Source organism: Canis aureus, chromosome 10 (assembly GCF_053574225.1).
Source record: "Canis aureus isolate CA01 chromosome 10, VMU_Caureus_v.1.0, whole genome shotgun sequence".
NCBI classification, from domain to species: domain Eukaryota; kingdom Metazoa; phylum Chordata; class Mammalia; order Carnivora; family Canidae; genus Canis; species Canis aureus.
The window spans coordinates 62648680-62667676 of record NC_135620.1 but is presented as its reverse complement, the minus strand read 5'-3'; the positions used below and the strand labels follow the sequence as shown (position 1 = coordinate 62667676).

The 18997-nt window shown below is 42.4% G+C and overlaps 1 protein-coding gene across 5 annotated transcripts in view; it reads left to right on the top strand.

Moving 5' to 3' along the window:
* The window catches only part of ABCA1 (ATP binding cassette subfamily A member 1), a 128645-nt gene that overhangs the window by 102944 nt on the left and 6704 nt on the right, over positions 1-18997 (top strand). For all 5 annotated transcript variants that reach the window (XM_077912764.1, XM_077912766.1, XM_077912763.1 and 2 more), the window contains exons 31-46: positions 1692-1881; positions 2908-3002; positions 4372-4404; positions 5472-5577; positions 6416-6490; positions 6962-7131; positions 9079-9256; positions 11181-11296; positions 11391-11535; positions 12996-13119; positions 14170-14299; positions 14602-14722; positions 15613-15675; positions 16271-16377; positions 18213-18354; positions 18772-18906. In XM_077912764.1, coding sequence (XP_077768890.1) covers positions 1692-1881; positions 2908-3002; positions 4372-4404; positions 5472-5577; positions 6416-6490; positions 6962-7131; positions 9079-9256; positions 11181-11296; positions 11391-11535; positions 12996-13119; positions 14170-14299; positions 14602-14722; positions 15613-15675; positions 16271-16377; positions 18213-18354; positions 18772-18906 — 1930 coding nt within the window. The remainder of the gene's footprint in view (positions 1-1691; positions 1882-2907; positions 3003-4371; positions 4405-5471; positions 5578-6415; positions 6491-6961; positions 7132-9078; positions 9257-11180; positions 11297-11390; positions 11536-12995; positions 13120-14169; positions 14300-14601; positions 14723-15612; positions 15676-16270; positions 16378-18212; positions 18355-18771; positions 18907-18997) is intronic.

Below are 18997 nucleotides of genomic sequence, written 5' to 3'. Positions count from 1 at the left end.
CAGTGAGCCTGGTACCCGGGCATGCAAGGTTTCAGAGCAGATATTTAGGTAGATAGCCACCATGTACCTGCTAGCTCTTATTATTGGATATTTACGAAATATTTGCCGGTACTTACTGTTTAATGGGTGGAAGCTCTATCAGCCTATGTCCATTCCTAAAGAATAAGATGACCATGATGAAAAAGGACATGGAGACATCCTCTCTGGAGTCAGAAGACTTTTGACTTTGGACATAATCTGTAAATTTTGTAGGCGAGGTAGAAGAATGAGATGATGTGGAGTCATTATATGCCCACTGGGCAGTCTGGACTTAGATAAGTGCCAACATGGGCTCAGGGCAAGCCTCCAGAGACAAAAGAGGTCCGGTCCCCACTATCAGAGGACCCCCAGCGTTGGGACAGAGCCCCACTGAGTGTGTGTTAGGGGTGGTGTGACAGAGGGGCCCCATTCTGGTGACTTCTACTGAATTCACATTCTAACTTTTACCAAAAAGAATAGAACTGAGGGAAGTTTGACTGGGACATTGATTGTGGCATTGAGCTTTGTCACAGCCAGTCATTTTGTGAAGTTTTTAGAGTGTAAACCCCATATCTTATGTTGACTTTTCCATCAAGTCATGGTGCCTTAGAGAGAACTAGAGCACAAACCACAAATCTGTTCTTTTGATATTTTTAGTACATACGAGAATAACATAGAGTGTGGCTGTGCATTGTAGAATTTTGCAACTCGATGGGATATTAGAAATGCCTTATTTCAACATGTCATTTTGTACTTTTGTTTTATGGGTAGAGAAGATAAGACCTGAGAGGACAAGGGTCTTGTTGGTGGTTCGCAGTGATTTGGAGCTCAAGTCAGGCATAAAGGCCTTGTGATGCTTGCAAACAACCTAGCTCTTCGTGTACTGAGCACCCTCCCCACATCTCCTTCAAACCCCAATTCTGTACTCATTTTAAAACATAAAGTGAGTCTTGCCATTCCCCACCGATTTACAGCACATTGGACATAACATGCAGACTCCTTCCCAGGCCTGGGTCATCTGGCCATCCTCCACCCTCATCTCCCAGTATTCTCTCTCCTATGTCATCCCGTCCCAGCCCACTGCCTTCCCGCTGTTCCTCAAACATGGAAAGTTCATTTCTTTTTGGGGCTTTGTAACTCTATTTCCTTTACTTATAGTGTTATTTCTCCCCAAGCCCTTTCCTGACTTCTTTCTAATCGTTTATGCCTTGGAAGAAGCCAGTAGTCCCTCTTCCCCCAATTCACTGTCCTCTTACTTTGTTTTTGGCTAACATTTGTTAATTGCCATATTCCTCTAGAGGAATGCAAGCTCCATGAAGAGCAGGGACTTTATCTTGTTCACCCCGGACTCTCAAATATGGAGAACAATGTCTGGCACATAGTAGATGCTCAGTGAATATTCGTTGAATGAACACAAGGGCAAGAGACCTGATGCCAGTGGATTGGGTTGACCAGAGTTTGGTATATGGGCATTTAGGATCCCTTTGTGTTCCTTTGTTCTTAACTGTAAAACGAGTAAAATGAGTTACTGGTATATGGGTCTGTGTGGAGATCAAACAAAACGGTGAGGGGACAGATGCATGTTTGTTATCAATTGATCTGTGCTCCTGAGACAACAGGAAAGGCCAGATCCTCCTCTTGAGTGATGCTACCTTGACGTCTTCCCTTTGCAGAGACGTGCCCTGCTCCGTGGGGGAGGAGGAGTGGACCACCGCCCCAGTTCCCCAGACCATCACAGACCTCTTCCAAAATGGGAACTGGACGATGGAGAATCCCTCACCCACGTGCCAGTGTAGCAGTGACAAAATCAAGAAGATGCTGCCCGTGTGTCCCCTGGGGGCAGGGGGCCTGCCTCCCCCACAGGTGAGTCGCTCTCTGTGTGACTGAGCAGGTAGTGGTGCAGGGCAGGCTGGGGAGCTTCTGCTTGGGAAGAAGGAATGGCTGACCTGTCATGTCAGGGTGTTGTCTTTCAGTCTTGATCTTAATTCTTATCACAGAGAAAAGCATGTGAGTTCTGAGGGGGAGGGACTTGGTCTACAGTTCCTAGGTCTTAGCTTGTTTCTCTGTTTTGAGAGGTGAGCTGAGCTTACTTACTTGTTTGAGTTAAAACCAGAACACGACACTCTGCTCAGTGGGCCAGACGCAGTGGAAGACACAGTCTGGCCTCTCCCACTGAGGTGATGCAACAGAACACACTGTGACAGGCCCGGCGTCATCCGTGGTTCTGCCACAGAGGAGCTGGTGAGGTGGGACAGGCCACTCAGTCCCCCGGGCCTGTTTCCTTGCCTCCGAATTAGGGAGGCTGGCCCATAAAACTTCTGTGGGTCTTAAAACTGACATTCTCTAAGATTGTTTGTGAGTGTTGGGGAATAGTTCTGAAATTTTTGATTGAGAAAAATTTCAGGAACAGGCTTGCTCGTGACCCACCTCTGCTGCTTTATCAGCATGTAGGTTGCAGGGTAAGGACAATTTTAAATGGGTGTAAGAATGTAAAGATGTGTGGTTACTTCTCCTTAAGATAACAGCTAATCTATTCATCAGTCTAACTCCAGTGAACAAAAGAATTCACCGTGCATAGTCCATGATTCTGCTCCCTAAAAACCTTTGTGACTATAAAGAATCATAGTCCACCGTCTGTTGTTTAGTAGTTCTGAATAATTTCCTAGGGGACATCTTGGCTTGGTATAAGTGCGTGGCCAATGCTGAGAGCAGAAGGGACCAGGCCCCTGTGTTTGGCTGATGGCAGTGCCTGGGCCCTGCGGGCAGAGTCGGGTCACACTGTGTTCCATGTTTAAGGGACGTGTGTCACTGTAGTTCTTGATTTTTTTTTTTTTCTGTTTCAATTATGGTCCATAAAGACACTTGTGCTTGGTTTTTCTATGATGACAGAGAAAACAGAACACTGCAGACATCCTTCAGAACCTGACGGGAAGAAACATTTCGGACTATCTGGTGAAGACCTATGTGCAGATCATAGCCAAAAGGTCATTATTTACTAAACTTGGCCCTTGCTTGTGTCAATCCTGATTAGGAGAATTAAAGATCTAAAAATAGCAGTGATGGGGAAAAATATCTGATTTTGGCCTGATGTTGGCTTTTGGAAGTTTAGGATATTCTCCAAATCTAGAAAGGATAAGTATTACGAAGTTTTAGTTGTCCGCATCAAGGTTAAGGCTGCCTGGCATAAACACAGGGCTGTGCATTAGAAAAATTCTGGAGATCAAATGGACAGTATTGTGATTATACTGTATTATATACTTCAAAGTTGTGAAGAAACTAGATCTCAAATATGCTTACCAGAAAACAAGAGTTGATTATAGGACATGATGGAGGTACCATGGTTAATCATATTACAATATATAAATATATCAAATCAAACTGTTCTACACCTTAAAGATGTTCTATATCAGTTATATGTCAATAAAAAATAAATCTGGATTCAAATTTGAATTCTACTTCATATCTGCTTTACCAGGATCAACTAGTTATCCTTTAAAAAGCCTTCATTTGTAGAATACGTGATAATATTGTGCTCTTATTATTTCATTGTAAGATTAAATAACACTGGCGTATGAAAGTGCCTCTCATGAATGGAAGGTGTGATAATATGGTCGATATGTGGCATTATGAAGCGAGCCCTGGGCCAGCCCAGTGGCTTGACATGGCTGTGGAGCCTTGGAAGAGCCATGAAGGTTCCAGGGCTATCGGGGCACAGCATTGAAAACTTGCTCAATGCCCAGAAAATGTTTGTTCTGGCTTCCTTTTTGGTTTGTGGGGCTTCTCTGTTAGGTGTTCTCAGTGACTTTAAATGGCAAGGGTTTGCTTGAACGGTAATTACTGTGAGTTTCCAAGAAAGAGGCATAACCTTGCCATGTCTTCTATAGTTGACATATTACCTCGAATATAAAAAGTTTTGGGGTGTCTGGCTGGCTCAGTTGGTAGAGCATGTGACTCTTGATCTCAGGGTCATGAGTTCGAGCCTCACAATGGGCATAGAGCCTACTTAAAAAGAATTAAAAAAAAAAACGTTTAGTCCCATCTTAGGTCTGAAAGGTGGTTATTTAATTGGTTTCATCCAAGGCATAATTTTCACATAAACAACATGTTATTCATATATTTCATATAAATGAAATAAGGTTTTTAGATAACAAGGTTTTAAGATGGGGTGAAGAAAATACATAGTGACTGGGGTGTCCTTCCATGGGTACCACCTCCCTACACCAGCCTGATCATGGGACTCTTTCTGTCCTGGCTTGTCTCCTTGGGTAGAGAGTAACTTCTTTTGTATCATCAGGAATAGGATCAATGTTTTTTTGAACTGATTTTTGCTTTCTCTTTCTTTGTCCTCTGCAGTTTAAAGAACAAGATCTGGGTGAATGAGTTTAGGTAAGCCGATCTCTTTCTGTGCTCGCTCAGATTTTGTCTGGACTCCTGTAGTTCAGAAGGATGACTTTGATCTAGGTATATGGGATCTCAGGAAGTGGGGGTGTGGGGATTGTTTAGACCTCAGTGCTCCTGCTCAGTGCTCAGCTGCTGCCTCAGACACCTTTGAAATCTTTGGCATTCCGATCCCCTCGGGAAATTCAGCAGTTTCTTGGAGGGTCTCTAGGGATTTAACAGGGAAGCACAGTGTTGTGAGGGAAATACCTTATTCTGTTTATACCCCCCGCCCCGAAATCAGATTCCCAGGGGAGGGGGTGTCCTGGGGCCTCCAGGACAATTTTTCAGGCCTTTAGAATGAAGCCAAGAAGGTCTCAAATGAAGGAAGAGGCATCAAAGCTGTCTGTTTTCACAGTGTTTGAACTCCTTTGTCTCTCTGGGTTTTGAAGGGATAGGTGACACTAGGGAAGAAAAGAAGGAACCATCCTGGAAGCCCATTCATACCTCCCAGAAACTGAGATGCCTTATATGGCTGCATCAAAACTTAGCTCTGCCACCGCTTCCCACCTTCCTTCTTTGCCTTTTTCCAAAGGACCAGGACCCACAGAACTCTGCACAGAGCAGATGCAGGCTGGGGGCCCCTACGTGGCCTTCACGCTAGGAAAGAGCCATGTCCTGTCTTTAAGCCCTCCCCAGGCTACTCTGGTCACTGTCCCACCCTTAACGCCTCATCTGCTTGCCCTGACACCCAGAGACCCACACGCAGGTGCAGGCCTGGGCATCCAGGGTGGGAGGAGCACCTGTGAGACAAAAGACCGTTCTTCCCTCAATGTCTCAGACATCTCACACTGTGTAGTCACAGGCTGGTCCTTCCCACTTCGGCCATAAGCATAAGGAGTTAAGAGATTGCCAGGATTCACTAGAGGAGGCCAAGATGCAGCTTCGTCCGAGTCTAACTTCGGTCCTGCTTCGAATAAGCAGTTCACCTACCTGAAGCATGCGCACTTTCATGTGAGGCCTCCTGAATGGTACCGTGTGCCCCACTGTATTTTAATGTCACACTGTTCTTTCAGGTATGGAGGATTTTCCCTGGGTGCCAGTAATTCTCATTCACTTCCTTCAAGTCAAGAAGTTAATAATGCCATCAAGCAAGTGAAGAAGCACTTGAAGCTGGCCAAGGTATGGTATCCATCCTAGAACATGTCAGAGAAATAGGCCCAAAGTTGCCACTATGTGGGAATAGTTGGCAGGTAAATCTAATCACCTAGCCTCTTACAGTTTTTAACACGTTTTTAGTACAAAGCTGAATTGGCATTTACTGAGATCTTGTGCCAGCCAAGACCGAGCTACTCAGTATATATTTAATATCTGAAAACATAGATCAAAAAATAAAATTCAGAGGCTTAAAAGCTCTCAGAATAATTTCACTTCATGAATGTAGCGTGTAGGTAAATAAACTGGGCTTCACACCTACTTATCTAAAACAATCACTGGTTAAACAGGAAATGAATTATTTCCTTTACACTGGCAGTAGGACCTCGTAGGCTCTCACTTTGCTTCTCAGTATTTTGGGTTTCCTATTATTAAATGAAAATGAGGGCTCAGATGGCATGGGTTTCAGGGTCACAGACATCCGTGATAGTCCTAGAGTCTGTATCTCCACTTTTGAGGCACAGGCCCCACGTGTCCAATGCACCTGCACATTCTGAATGTAGTTCCGGGTCTTAGGAGGATGCCAAGGGACCACTTTGAAGAACGCTTACCACCCGGTTAAGCAGACATCCGCATCTTGGGACTTTGAGTCACAGAATGTCCCTGTGATTCTTTCAAAGCTTGTGGTTCATGGCATTATGAATGCTTTTGATTTCTGGTCACTTGTTTCTTGGGTGCCAGTTATGCAGTGGCTTCAAATCTCACCTCAGTGAACAGAGCGTTATTGCGTTGCCCTTCACGGAGCTGTCCTATTGTCCTTCGCTTGTGAACCATCCCAACTGAGGCAGGTTTCTGTTGTTCACAGGACAGTTCTGCAGATCGATTTCTCAGTAACTTGGGGAGGTTCATGACGGGACTGGACACGAAAAATAACGTCAAGGTGAGGCCCTCTGTTCTAGTAGCTTCTTGATGAATAATACTTAAGTACTTTCGGCTCATGAAGTTTTTATTTTTTTATTTTTTTATTTTTTAAAGATTGTATTTATTCATGAGACACACATAGAGAGAGAGGCAGAGACACAGGGAGGGAGAAGCAGGCTCCATGCAGGGAGCCCGATGTGGGATTCGATCCTGGATCTCCAGGATCAGGCCCTGGGCCGAAGGCAGGCGCTAAACCTCTGAGCCACCCAGGGATCCCTCGGCTCATGATGTTGTTGGGTGTAAATGGGTGTACGGTCAGCACTTTCCATACCTGGAGGCTGTTACTACTTTGCCGTGTTCTCTGACTATAATGTTTTATCTTGGTGTATGACCAGAATTCTTAAAATGTGTGCCTATGTATTGTATGCGGCATTGTATCCCAGAGCAGGATTTGGAAGCATTACTTTGTACCTGGTGTATTTTATTTTAGGTGTGGTTCAACAACAAGGGCTGGCATGCCATCAGCTCTTTCTTGAATGTCATCAACAATGCCATTCTCCGGGCCAACCTGCAGAAGGGAGAGAACCCCAGCCAGTATGGGATTACTGCTTTCAATCACCCCCTGAATCTCACCAAGCAGCAGCTCTCGGAAGTGGCTCTGTAAGTGTGGCTGTGTCTGAATGGGTAGGGTAAGGAGAGGACAGGGCATTGTTGGCAGACTCATGGCATAGGGGAAGGAAGTATGCAGCCGGTTGTAGAGTACCAGCTGAGGACCTAGTTACAGTCATGGAATGTCTGGGCTAATTCAGGTTCTGGGCAGAACACGACCACTTTACGAATTGGCTGGCAGGGATTAAACTGCAGAAGATCAATGATTCTGATGGATTAAAAACCATTACATTTAGTGAATTTACATTACAATTTAGTGAAATTGTCAATAAAATCCTAAAATATTTTTAGCTCATCATTAACACAGTGGTTAATAAAAAACCAGTTTTATTAGTTTTGAAACCACTGTTTCTAAACTTAGCGAAGCACGCTTTTATCAGCTTGTCTTTTTTTTTGACCTGCTCCGTTTCCGACCTGGGCCGGTTCACCCCTCCTTAGGCAACCTGGTGGTCCCCCGCTCCCGGGAGGTCACCATATTGATGCCGAACTTAGTGCGGACACCCGATCGGCATAGCGCACTGCAGCCCAGAACTCCTGGGCTCAAGCGATCCTCCTGCCTCAGCCTCCCGAGTAGCTGGGACTACAGGCGCGCGCCACCGTGCCCGGCCAGCTTGTCTTTTTAATTCCTGAGTCAAGCTTGTGTGTGTGTGTGTGTGTGTGTGAAGTTTAAAGCCAGTATGATACAGTTTAAAGTGCGTAACCTTTGGGGATCCCTGGGTGGCGCAGCGGTTTGGCGCCTGCCTTTGGCCCAGGGCGCGATCCTGGAGACCCGGGATCAAATCCCACGTCGGGCTCCCAGTGCATGGAGCCTGCTTCTCCCTCTGCCTATGTCTCTGCCTCTCTCTCTCTCTCTCTCTCTGTGACTATCATAAATAAATAAAAATTAAAAAAATAATAATAAAATAAAATAAAAAAAAATAAAGTGCGTAACCTTTGGAATCATAGAGCTCTATGTTTGACTCTGGTTTCTAAATTTCTAGATGTATGATGTTAAATGAGGCAATTCATGTAAATTGCCGAGTCCAGCACTCAGCACATTGTTGATATGCAACACATGTTAAATTCTTTCCTGTGTACAGAGCATGGCACAGCTATTTCTGCGTAACTCATATAGAATATCAATATATATCACTAGGATCTTTAGACCAAGTTCACATAAAATTAATAAATATAAAAATAGTTTGCTATGCCTTGTTTAACGGGCTTGTAACTATTCTTATAATAGAATTTGATAGAATTTTTGTTATGTGTTAGATTGATATGCTACACACTATTGCTTTCAAATTTGTTTATATCCAGAAATTATTTGAATAGTTACACACTCACACTTCTGCTTTATTTTATTTTCAAGATGCATTAGACCTATATGTGTGAAAACTTACCAGTTAATGCTCTTAAAGTTCAAGAACAGAGGACCAAAGCGAATGCCATTTGGCCATTCTAAGACTTCCTTTAAAAAAAAAAAAAAGGTTATTTATTTATTTATTTATGAGAGACACACACAGAGAGAGGTAGAGACCCAGGCAGAGGGAGAAGCAGGCTCCATGCAGAGAGCCCGATGTGGGACTCAATCCTGGATCCCGGGATCATGCCCTGAGCGAAAGGCAGATGCTCAACTGCTGAGCCACCCAGGCGTCCCCTTAGACTTTTTTTAATAATTTCATTATGACAATGGATTCTTTTTTGCTTCATTGAAATCAATTTTGCATTTTAATTATCAGGGTTTTTTTTTAATTGAAAATAATCATCTTTAACCCTGAATAAAATACAGTGGGTGAATGGATTTTTTTTCCCCCATGCGCTATGCCTTAGATCTCAGATATCTGTGTGTGTGTGTGCGTGTGTGTGCGCACACACACGTACATGCATGTATCTCGCTTGATTGAGTTCTCAGTTGCATCAGTGGCCCCTCATATCCTCACTGCCTTTCTTTTTCAGGATGACCACATCCGTGGATGTCCTGGTGTCCATCTGTGTCATCTTTGCAATGTCCTTCGTCCCGGCCAGCTTCGTTGTGTTCCTGATCCAAGAGCGGGTCAGCAAAGCAAAGCACCTGCAGTTCATCAGTGGCGTGAAGCCTGTCATCTACTGGCTCTCCAATTTTGTGTGGGATATGGTAAGAACCCTAATCTACTGCTGTTTTATAAATCATCAGGGCTGTGTATTGGATGAGAGGGCCCCTGCCTTTTCTAAAAGTGTTTTAGGTAGTCAAAATGAATGAAAAAGGAAAAGGCAGAGGCAGTTGTATACTCTCATGACACTAAGCATGGTATCAAATACAGAGCCAATATCACACAAAATCTGTCTATACAGCCATTAATACCACTATCATCACTACCACTGATTTCCTAAGTGACCACTTTTCAAAGTAGCATCGACCTGGAAGATTCTTAGTTAAAACTCCAATTCCTCTACCTTGTCTGGTAGGTTTTCACCTCCAGAATCAAGGTGTTCTTTGCCTTAGGAAATCCATCTTTCATTTGAAAACTCTATCCATTTGACCCAGAAGCTTATTCATCCATTTCAAATATGTTTTTTTGTGCCAGCTCTAATATATTGCTTCTGTTCAGACCACTATGGAGGATTTCAAGGAATTCCAAAGTTCTAATTTTTATAAAGTGGAGTTGAAATATGTCTCCCTTGACTTCTACTCATTTTAAGCCCCACAGAACAGATTTAATCCTTCTCCCACTGCACAGCCCCTCGGGTATTTGAAGACAACTTTCATTTAACCTAAGTCTTCCCCATAGAAGATGATATATGAGAACACACTTCGTAATCTCTAAAGCACTGTAGAAGCACGAGTGATGATGTTGAGGATGATGTCTGTGCTGATTATACCAAGCCTCTCAGACTTGTCACCGTCCTGATATGCTGCCTTTCTGTGGCCATGCTGCACATTGTTAGTGTTCCTTTTGAAAAGCCAAGCTCAAAACTAACTTTGTGTTCAGGCTGTGGTCTGAAGGGTTCCAAGTCTAGAGAGAGTTGACCTCTATCCCATACTTTCATTACTCAGCCCACGGGTATCACATGGGGAAGAAGCGCTGTCTTGTTAGCAACTTGGTAGTGAACTGAAATGTCCATTTCACAGAATGATTGGTTGAATGGACTCTTTCATTTTACGCTAATGCAATTGACTTTTTGAACCTAAACTTTATATTTATCCCTGTTACACTGCATCTTGTTTAGTATCCATTTGTTTTGTTGTTATCTTGATGATCTGGTAATTACTTCATTCTGTAAACACATCCTGAGCGCTCACTGTGTATCTGTCTGTGGCAGCCGCGGGAGATTCAGAGATGAAAGATCGAGTCTGTGGACTCAGAGATGTCACTTCTCTATCTCTGTATTATCTGTCCCTTCCTGCTTTAGAGACTCTGAAATTTGCTAAAAGCAGGTCTTCATCTAAGTTGTGATAAACGTGGGGAAGGACAGGATTGAGGCGGAGCCCTGCTGTCTGAAGCTCTCCCTTCCCTGCTTGTGCTTTGCTCCACCAGCTATGAATTCTCATAATTGTCCTGTAGTCAGGTCTTTATACCTGCATTTTAATGCTTGATACACTGTCAGGACAGACTTTAAAATTCTTCTCAGGGTGATGAAACAATTCTGACATTCATGTATGAGGTGAGTGCTTATAAGTAGATTCCATGTGAGATTGAACTTGGGCAGATATAATATAGCTTTAATGATGAAACACAAAGTCATCTTCAGGGAGAATAATGGAAGCTTATTTGCTGCCTGTGAAATTGTAATTACTCTGATGGGGAATCCATCGTTCAGTAAGTTTACTGAGCGTGACACCTTGGCTTAGCTGGTAGAAAGACAGAAAGGGCATATGCAGTTTATAAAATCAGCCAAGGGGAAAATGCTTGTCCAAATGTATTGTCCGGTGTTTTGATTAATAGTTCATGTAGCTTCATTAATTCAAAGTTATTCTCCACTATGTTTATCTGCCCTTTCTTGTCCTATGATGGTGAAGACTTGAGGTGTGTTGGGTCTCCGACTTAGGGGTGAACTTTATTTCCTTGCTTCCCTTTTAGTGCAACTATGTGGTTCCTGCCACGCTGGTCATTATCATCTTCATCTGCTTCCAGCAGAAGTCCTACGTGTCCTCTACCAACCTGCCTGTCCTAGCTCTTCTACTGCTGCTGTACGGGTAAGGAACCTCTGGATGGCCGTAGGGCACACGGCGCCGGAGGCAGAGGGAAGGCAGGGGACACCGGTGGACATTTGTCTTTGTGCCTCACCAGGTGGTCCATCACACCTCTCATGTACCCAGCCTCCTTCGTGTTCAAGATCCCCAGCACAGCCTACGTGGTCCTCACCAGCGTGAACCTCTTCATCGGCATCAACGGCAGTGTGGCCACTTTTGTGCTGGAGCTCTTTACCAACAATGTGAGTCCTGCAGAAAGATGACCTCCTGCTGGGACGAGTGGCTCTGCGAGCCAGAGGGCAGCCTTGAATCATGATCTCGTACTACGTACCTGTGCGGCTCTGTCCTTTTTCAGATTGTCTCCTCCCTGGGTTTGCATAGCACCTCTTTCTCCTCCTTTTCTTTATATCTCTCTGAGCGATCAAACGCTTCGGTTTCCTTTGACGGGGTCTTCTGTACTCCCTTCTGTTCAAGTGTTGCTCTTCCCAGTATTCGGTCCTCTGGCATCTTTGCTTTCCACTTTAGATGCTGTCTCTGTGGGATGCCATTCTTCCCAGAGGCTTTGACCAGCTGCCCTCTCCGTGTCTTATGTTGTTATCTCCTGGATCTAGGCCTTTGACCCTGATTGTTCCTTTGAACTCTAGTCTCACATTTTTCACTTGCCTAGCCAGTGGCTCCATTTAGATTATTTCCAGATACCCCAGACTTGACCTGTCCTGATCATCTTCTCCCTCAGAACCTAGTATTTCTCTTGCTATTCCTGTCACACTGGATGTCATTACCACCCACCGAGTGCCCCCAGCTGGCGATAGCATGGTCCTTGTAGATGCTTTGCTTTTGGTTATTGCCCACATTCAGCTGTTTACCCTGTCAGTTCTTCTGATTACAGATCTCTCAAAGGGTCTCTGCCCATTCCTGTTGTCATTGTCTTTGTGCAGACACTTTAACTTAGCATGCAAGGCCTTGGGCGACATACAGCCCTTCCTGGCCAGATCCACCACACCCTTCCCCAGGGCGCTGTAACTTCACCGGATGTGGTTGCTCCTTGACCCTCCATCCTCCTGTAGGTCTTAACGTCCTTTATCTTACTAACCCTTCAAGACTGTGCTCGAGGTGAAGGTTTCCTTTCCAGCCCTTTGGGAGGTACTCTATTCCCGTTGCTCCCGAAGCCCTCAGTTCATGCCTCCAGTGTGACACCTATCCAATTATGTGCTCATTTCCTCAGAGTACAGACTGTTTCTTAACCTTTGCCTCCCCTAGTACTCTGGAACAAGGCATCCAGCACGCAGCAACTTAATTGTTGGGTGTTTGGCCACTGGCTTGATGTATACAAGAAGAATTTTTAAAATTCCAACAAAATCCTGAAGCTGAAATGTTGACCCAGACATGAGCAATTTGATTTTGAAATGCTAAGCCAATATTTTATTATGGATTTGCTTCTGATTAAACATAACTGTGCTTCTAAACTTTGCTCATATTTCTCCATATTCATAGCATTAGTCCAAATCTTCTAAAGAAGAAATTTTATTATGTTATATGTCATCAACCGTGGCTGCTGCTATTAATTGGTGTCTGAATTCAAAGGTTCAGTTTCACCCCAGGGAATCAAATTTTTCTTCTCTCTCATATTTCAGACCTTGATATATTTTAAGCCTAAACCACAAATGACATTCAGTTTCTCTCTGTCTTATTTTTTTTTTAGAAGCTGAATAACATCAATGATATCCTGAAGTCTGTCTTCTTGATCTTTCCACATTTTTGCCTGGGACGGGGGCTCATTGACATGGTGAAAAACCAGGCAATGGCTGATGCCTTGGAAAGGTTTGGTGAGTGACAGCTGTGGTCCATGGGTGCTTTCATGGCAGTTTTCATGAGCCTGGGTACTCTGGACTTTGTTTTGGAAAGAGGCTGGTGACTGAGCAGACGACTTCTCACCACTGAGGAAAGGTTCATACAATGAACCTGGACGTGGCACAGGTCTTTTGGTACAACATTCATTTCTGTCTCTGATAGCACTGAGAAAACTGTCTGAATGCACTGAGGTTTTAGAGGTAAGGAAAATACTGGCTTTATCCTGAATCCAAGGCATGATGCCCATGGTTTGCATTTGTTAGTCGTTGGAAAAGTCAAACCACAGTATGCGAATTGGATACAGGCCAGAGAATCAGAAGGGAGGGGTACAAACTTTGGCTCTGACTACTAAGAAAATCAAGGGCTTGCAGAGGTGGCCATCTATTACCTTTTACACAGTCTATAAAAAGGTAATTTACTGCAGCTCTTTTCTATCTTTAGAGTCTTTAAAAATATTTCTCCTATGGCCATATTACTATTCTTTATCTACTGGCTTATATATCTAGATGGGCCATATTATTTAAAGGACATAGAAGATGGACTTTCCCCCCCCACCTCAACTAGCAGGTACAAAGGAGATGTGTAAGGAATGTAAGCCAGGTGATTGGTTTGCTAGGTTACATTATATCCTACTGAAAGGAGCATCTTTTTAAAGTGCTCTCTAATCTTCCTTTAGTGAAACTTAGAGTTTGCTAAGATACCCTAGAAATTACCCTGGATTGTTTGTCTTTTTAAAAAGGATTTTTGGCATGTCTTATTAAAAGGAAACATAAGATATGAAATTATAGATCTCATACTTGTTGTAATACTTGTAACTCTGACTGACAATGGGTCACAGCATATTTTCCCAAGACCCTACCCTAAATCAGACTTGGAAAGTCATCACTCCTTTAATTTTTCTGCTTGTCAGAGGCAATAACCATTGGTGTTTCTAGGAACATAGGTGAATTCGAGCCTGAATTTGAGGAAGGGCCATGGTCTTTGGTGGCTCCATTCTAACTGGATCTCTGCATTGTGTCTACCAGGGGAGAACCGTTTTGTTTCACCACTGTCTTGGGACTTAGTGGGACGAAACCTCTTCGCCATGGCTGTGGAAGGGGTGGTTTTCTTCCTCATCACTGTTCTAATCCAGTACAGATTCTTCATCAGGCCCAGGTGAGCTTTTTCTCAGTACTGGTGGAACATCTGGTTGAGGGTCACAGGGTTTGAGGAAAACAGGGAAACAGTGGTGGTCAGTGGTGGTTGCATTGCATTGCATTGAGCTCCAGACAATGCGGCTGATTTTCCTAATGTGGGCATCCTCTAGCCCATGACACTGTTGATCCTAAAAAAAAACTGGAGAGAGTAGATTTTTTTTTTTTTTTGAGACAGTAGATTTAAAGGGCTTCCTTAGAAATTGGACCTTTGTCTTGAAAAATATCTTGAAAGATTGATTTTCTTAAAATTTGTTCCCTAAGGCCTATAAAAGCAAAGCTTCCCCCTTTGAATGATGAGGATGAAGATGTGAAGCGGGAAAGACAGAGAATTCTTGATGGTGGAGGACAGAATGACATCTTGGAAATCAAGGAGCTGACTAAGGTGGGACAGTGAGTTCAGGCTCTCACTACTTGTCTTCAGTTTTTTTCAGCTTTATGTATTGGAAATGAGCATTTTTACTGATGTGATTAATAAAAAGACCATACTTCCTGAAATATGTGCATCTATACCAAACTTCTGTCAATTTAGTTTTATTTAAAATATACCAGGGAGCCTTCTTAATTAAAGAAATCCTACTGAGAATACTTTTGTAACATGAAGTCTGGTTCTCAGCTATATTTGTTTTTCACTTATGTGTTTTTTAAAACATATTAGAATTATATATCCAGTCAAAGCTAAGGTAGGAAGAATAAATGATTGATGTTTGAATATCATAGTTTAAAAAGCTAAAGTCTCTGTTGCTTAGGAAGAGGGTTTGTTTCAGCCCACTCTCTGTGCCAGATTCCCAACAGTTCACTTTTTTATAATACATGCAGTATTTGCAATGTTTTGATTATATATTTTGACCCTGTAGAATTTTTTTTTTTAATGTAAGCTCCATGCCCAGCAGAACTCATGACCCAGAGATCAAGACCTGAGCTGAGATCAAGAGTTAGACGCTTAACCTGACTGAGCCACCCAGGTGTCCCTAGAATTTAATTTAAAAAAATTACAATATTAAGTAAATGAAAAATTATGTAGATATTAATGTCCAATATGTTTCTTAAAATGGTTGATATTAGATTAAAAATAATCAAATTTTAAGCTTTAGAGTCATTCAGAAGCTAGTTGCACAGAGACAGACCAAGACTCTTAGCATCTCAAATACGACTTAGTTGTAGTTTTGAGCCTTACTTTGTGTGTTTGGGTTATAATTCCAAACTCTTCCACAGTTGCTTGGGATAGCTATGATTCACTACAGTTCTTGAATTTTTACATTTTGTTGGTTGCAGATATATAGAAGAAAGAGGAAGCCTGCTGTTGACAGGATATGCGTTGGCATTCCTCCTGGCGAGGTAAAGGCACTGTCTATAATCTACTTGTCTCCGTTCATTCAGATTGTCTACCCCATCAAATGACGTTTATAATGGTTAAAAGTAGTTTTTAGAGCCTTCTCTCTTTATGTCTACGTGGAGCGATTAGTCATTGAGAAGATTGGGATTCCATATGTTAAAAAGCAACAATTTTGGATAATCTCAGGCAACTTAAGAAAAGAATGTAGATCCAAAATGTGTCTTTGTGATCCATTCAGGATGATGATGAAATTCAAATATTTTTAAGTAGGGTTTTAAAAATTTTCTTGTTCATGTTTGTGTTCTTTTATGCCTTTTAGCCAAATTAGATTGAAATGTGACTAGTTGGCGTTCATTACTGTTTTTTGCACATTAACTTTGGCTTCAGCCTGACAACTCCAATAATATTTACAAATTTGTTCAGTATGTTTCATTATAAAATGTTTAAATAAATATCTATATAATTTCTTAAAACCAAAAAAAGATAATGTTTTAGAATCATGTTATCTAAAAACTAAGTGAGGTCACTATTTTATAAGAGTCATTTATATTCAGATTTTTAGTAGTTTGCTTATACAGCTTACGCAATCTTTTTCAGTGCTTTGGACTTCTAGGAGTTAATGGGGCTGGGAAATCATCAACTTTCAAGATGTTAACTGGAGATACCACTGTTACCAGAGGAGATGCTTTCCTTAACAAAAACAGGTGAGAAAAGACATGAACTATATTTACCTCAAAGACTTTTTTTTTTTACTCTAAATAAATATATTTGTATTTTTCTTATTTTTTTCTGATTATAATAGTAGTATATAGTTTATAAAAATGTTGACACAAAATGTAAGGACAAAAATAAAAATCATCCATAATCCCACTACCTAGAGATAACTGCTGTTTACATTTTTTTCTTCAGTCTCTATTTTTTTAACAGCTGTATTCAGGTATAATTTTACATAGCATGTAGTTTACTTAAGATTCCAATTCAGTGATTTCTAACCAACTTACAAGGCTGTGTACTTATCACCACAGTTTTAGAACATTCTCACTACCCCCAAATCTATTTTACACATATAAATGTATTATAAAATTGAAATGATACTGTACCTAGATTTTTAAAATTAGTTTATTGTTAATGGGCATAGTATGCATATTTCTCAATGGGTTACATATTCTAAGATGTTGACTTTACTCTCCCTATGTACATTTATCTGCAGTTTAATCTGCTCCTCATTGCTGGACATTTGTTAGTTTCCACTTTTCACTATGTAAATATGTCCTTGTATCATCTTTTCTTTCCTCAGGGAAAATTCCTACAAGGTGAAAGGCTGTGTACTTGCCAAATTGCCCTGCCTCAAGGGGGTCTCTCAGTTTTTGAGGCCACATTAGGCCATTACCTGAGAATACACAGATCACTAAGCAGTATGATCATTAGAGGGTGTCCATCTCCACTTTAGAGACACTGGGCAACGTTACCCTTGAGTACTCGAGTATGAGGGGCTTCTCTGGGCTTTTTATATGGAGAGGTGGTTCAAGACAGTGGCTTTTGAACTTTTCTGGCCATGACCCATAGTAGCAAATACATTTTACCTCTCAAAATAGTAAATACACAAAAATCACATAAACAGGCATATCTTAAATTTAGTGGGTCATGATCAGTTTTTTTAATTTTGTAACTCATTCATGGGTGATGACTCACAATTTAGAAATGATAGGGGGCAACTAGCCAATAAAATTGAAGAGAATGAGGGACTTAATGTACTCATGAGTCTCCTCTTTTGTCTCATCAGTTTTTTTCAGTAGCAGGGTAAAGAAGGTTTAAGAGAACAGAAATTCTGGAATAGCAGGCCTGAAACCATGCATCTGCTTCCCAGGCTTGTTCCTAGTACCAGGCTCCTTAGAATAAAGCAATGGTAGCAATAAGTGGCTCAAATTAAGGTTACTCACAGCGACTGGTTGTGAGAGCTGGCTTGGGCAGTGTTGCTGTGAGGGCCAGGCACAGTGTCTGTGGGCACCTCAATCATAACTCTGGAAAAAGCTGGACCTGGGAGTATTAAACAGATAGGCAGTGGGGAATGAATACTGCTCAAAGGCCAAATGCTATCCAGAGGTGGCTGATGTGCAGCCGTAAGACTGGATGGGATGCTGAGCTACTCCCATATCAAGGGTTCTTTACCTGAAATTGGCATCATAGAACCCAAGAGCTGCTTCCACCAATATCTTTAAGGCTGTGTCTGTAGATATATATATATTTTTTGTCACCATATTTTCAGATAGCCTGTGATCAAAAACAAAAAGCAAAACAAAAATCCCCAAAACAAACCCTTTAAAAACCAGGAGGGTGCCTAGATTGGGTCAGTAGTGGGACCAGGGGCTCTGGACCATGTTGGGTCCAAGTCAATGTATGGGCAGCAAAAAGAGGGAGGGAGTCACACCTGGATTTGCTGGGCCACCTCTGGGTCACAAGCATACTTTATAGGAACATTAGACAAGATTGATCAGAGTATCTCTAAATGCTTAAAACCTGACCAGTTTTTCCTTTGCAGTATCTTATCAGATATCCATGAAGTGCATCAGAACATGGGCTATTGCCCTCAGTTTGATGCCATCACAGAGTTACTGACCGGAAGAGAGCACGTGGAGTTCTTTGCCCTCTTGAGAGGAGTCCCAGAGAAGGAAGTTGGCAAGGTACTGTGGGCACCAGCAAGCCAGCTTGCACCCCTTTGGCATGCTGACAGTATGCCTCATGGCCTTGACTTTCACAAATGACAACTGGCTTCAGGCTCTTCTTAACGCATGGATGCTGCAATATGAGATGCTGGCTCTTTGTACCTACTTTACAGGGTGGGAATCCATGGTGGTGGGGTGGGACAGGGTGCGTGGACTAACAGATGCTCGAGAGCAGAGAGGAAGTGCTGTTCCCATCCCCACGAGTCCTTTCCTCCTGCTTTTTGGTTCCTTTGCATTTGCTGGGTTGTGATGATAGAATCTACTCAGTGAAAGAACTTTCCGAGTCCTACTCTGTAGAGAATCATATGTAAGTGTATGAAAGCATGATACAGTTAGCAAGCCAGACAAAAGTCAAGGTGCTTTTTATTACTCTAGGTTGGTGAATGGGCAATTCGGAAACTGGGCCTCGTAAAGTATGGAGAAAAATATGCTGGTAACTATAGTGGAGGCAATAAGCGCAAGCTCTCGACAGCCATGGCTCTGATTGGTGGGCCTCCCGTAGTCTTTCTGGTGAGTATGACTATGAAGGGGCAACTGTTGTTTTGGCCTGAATGGAAAACATCACTTTCATGAAGTCTTCTATGTCCAGGGGTATTGCCTG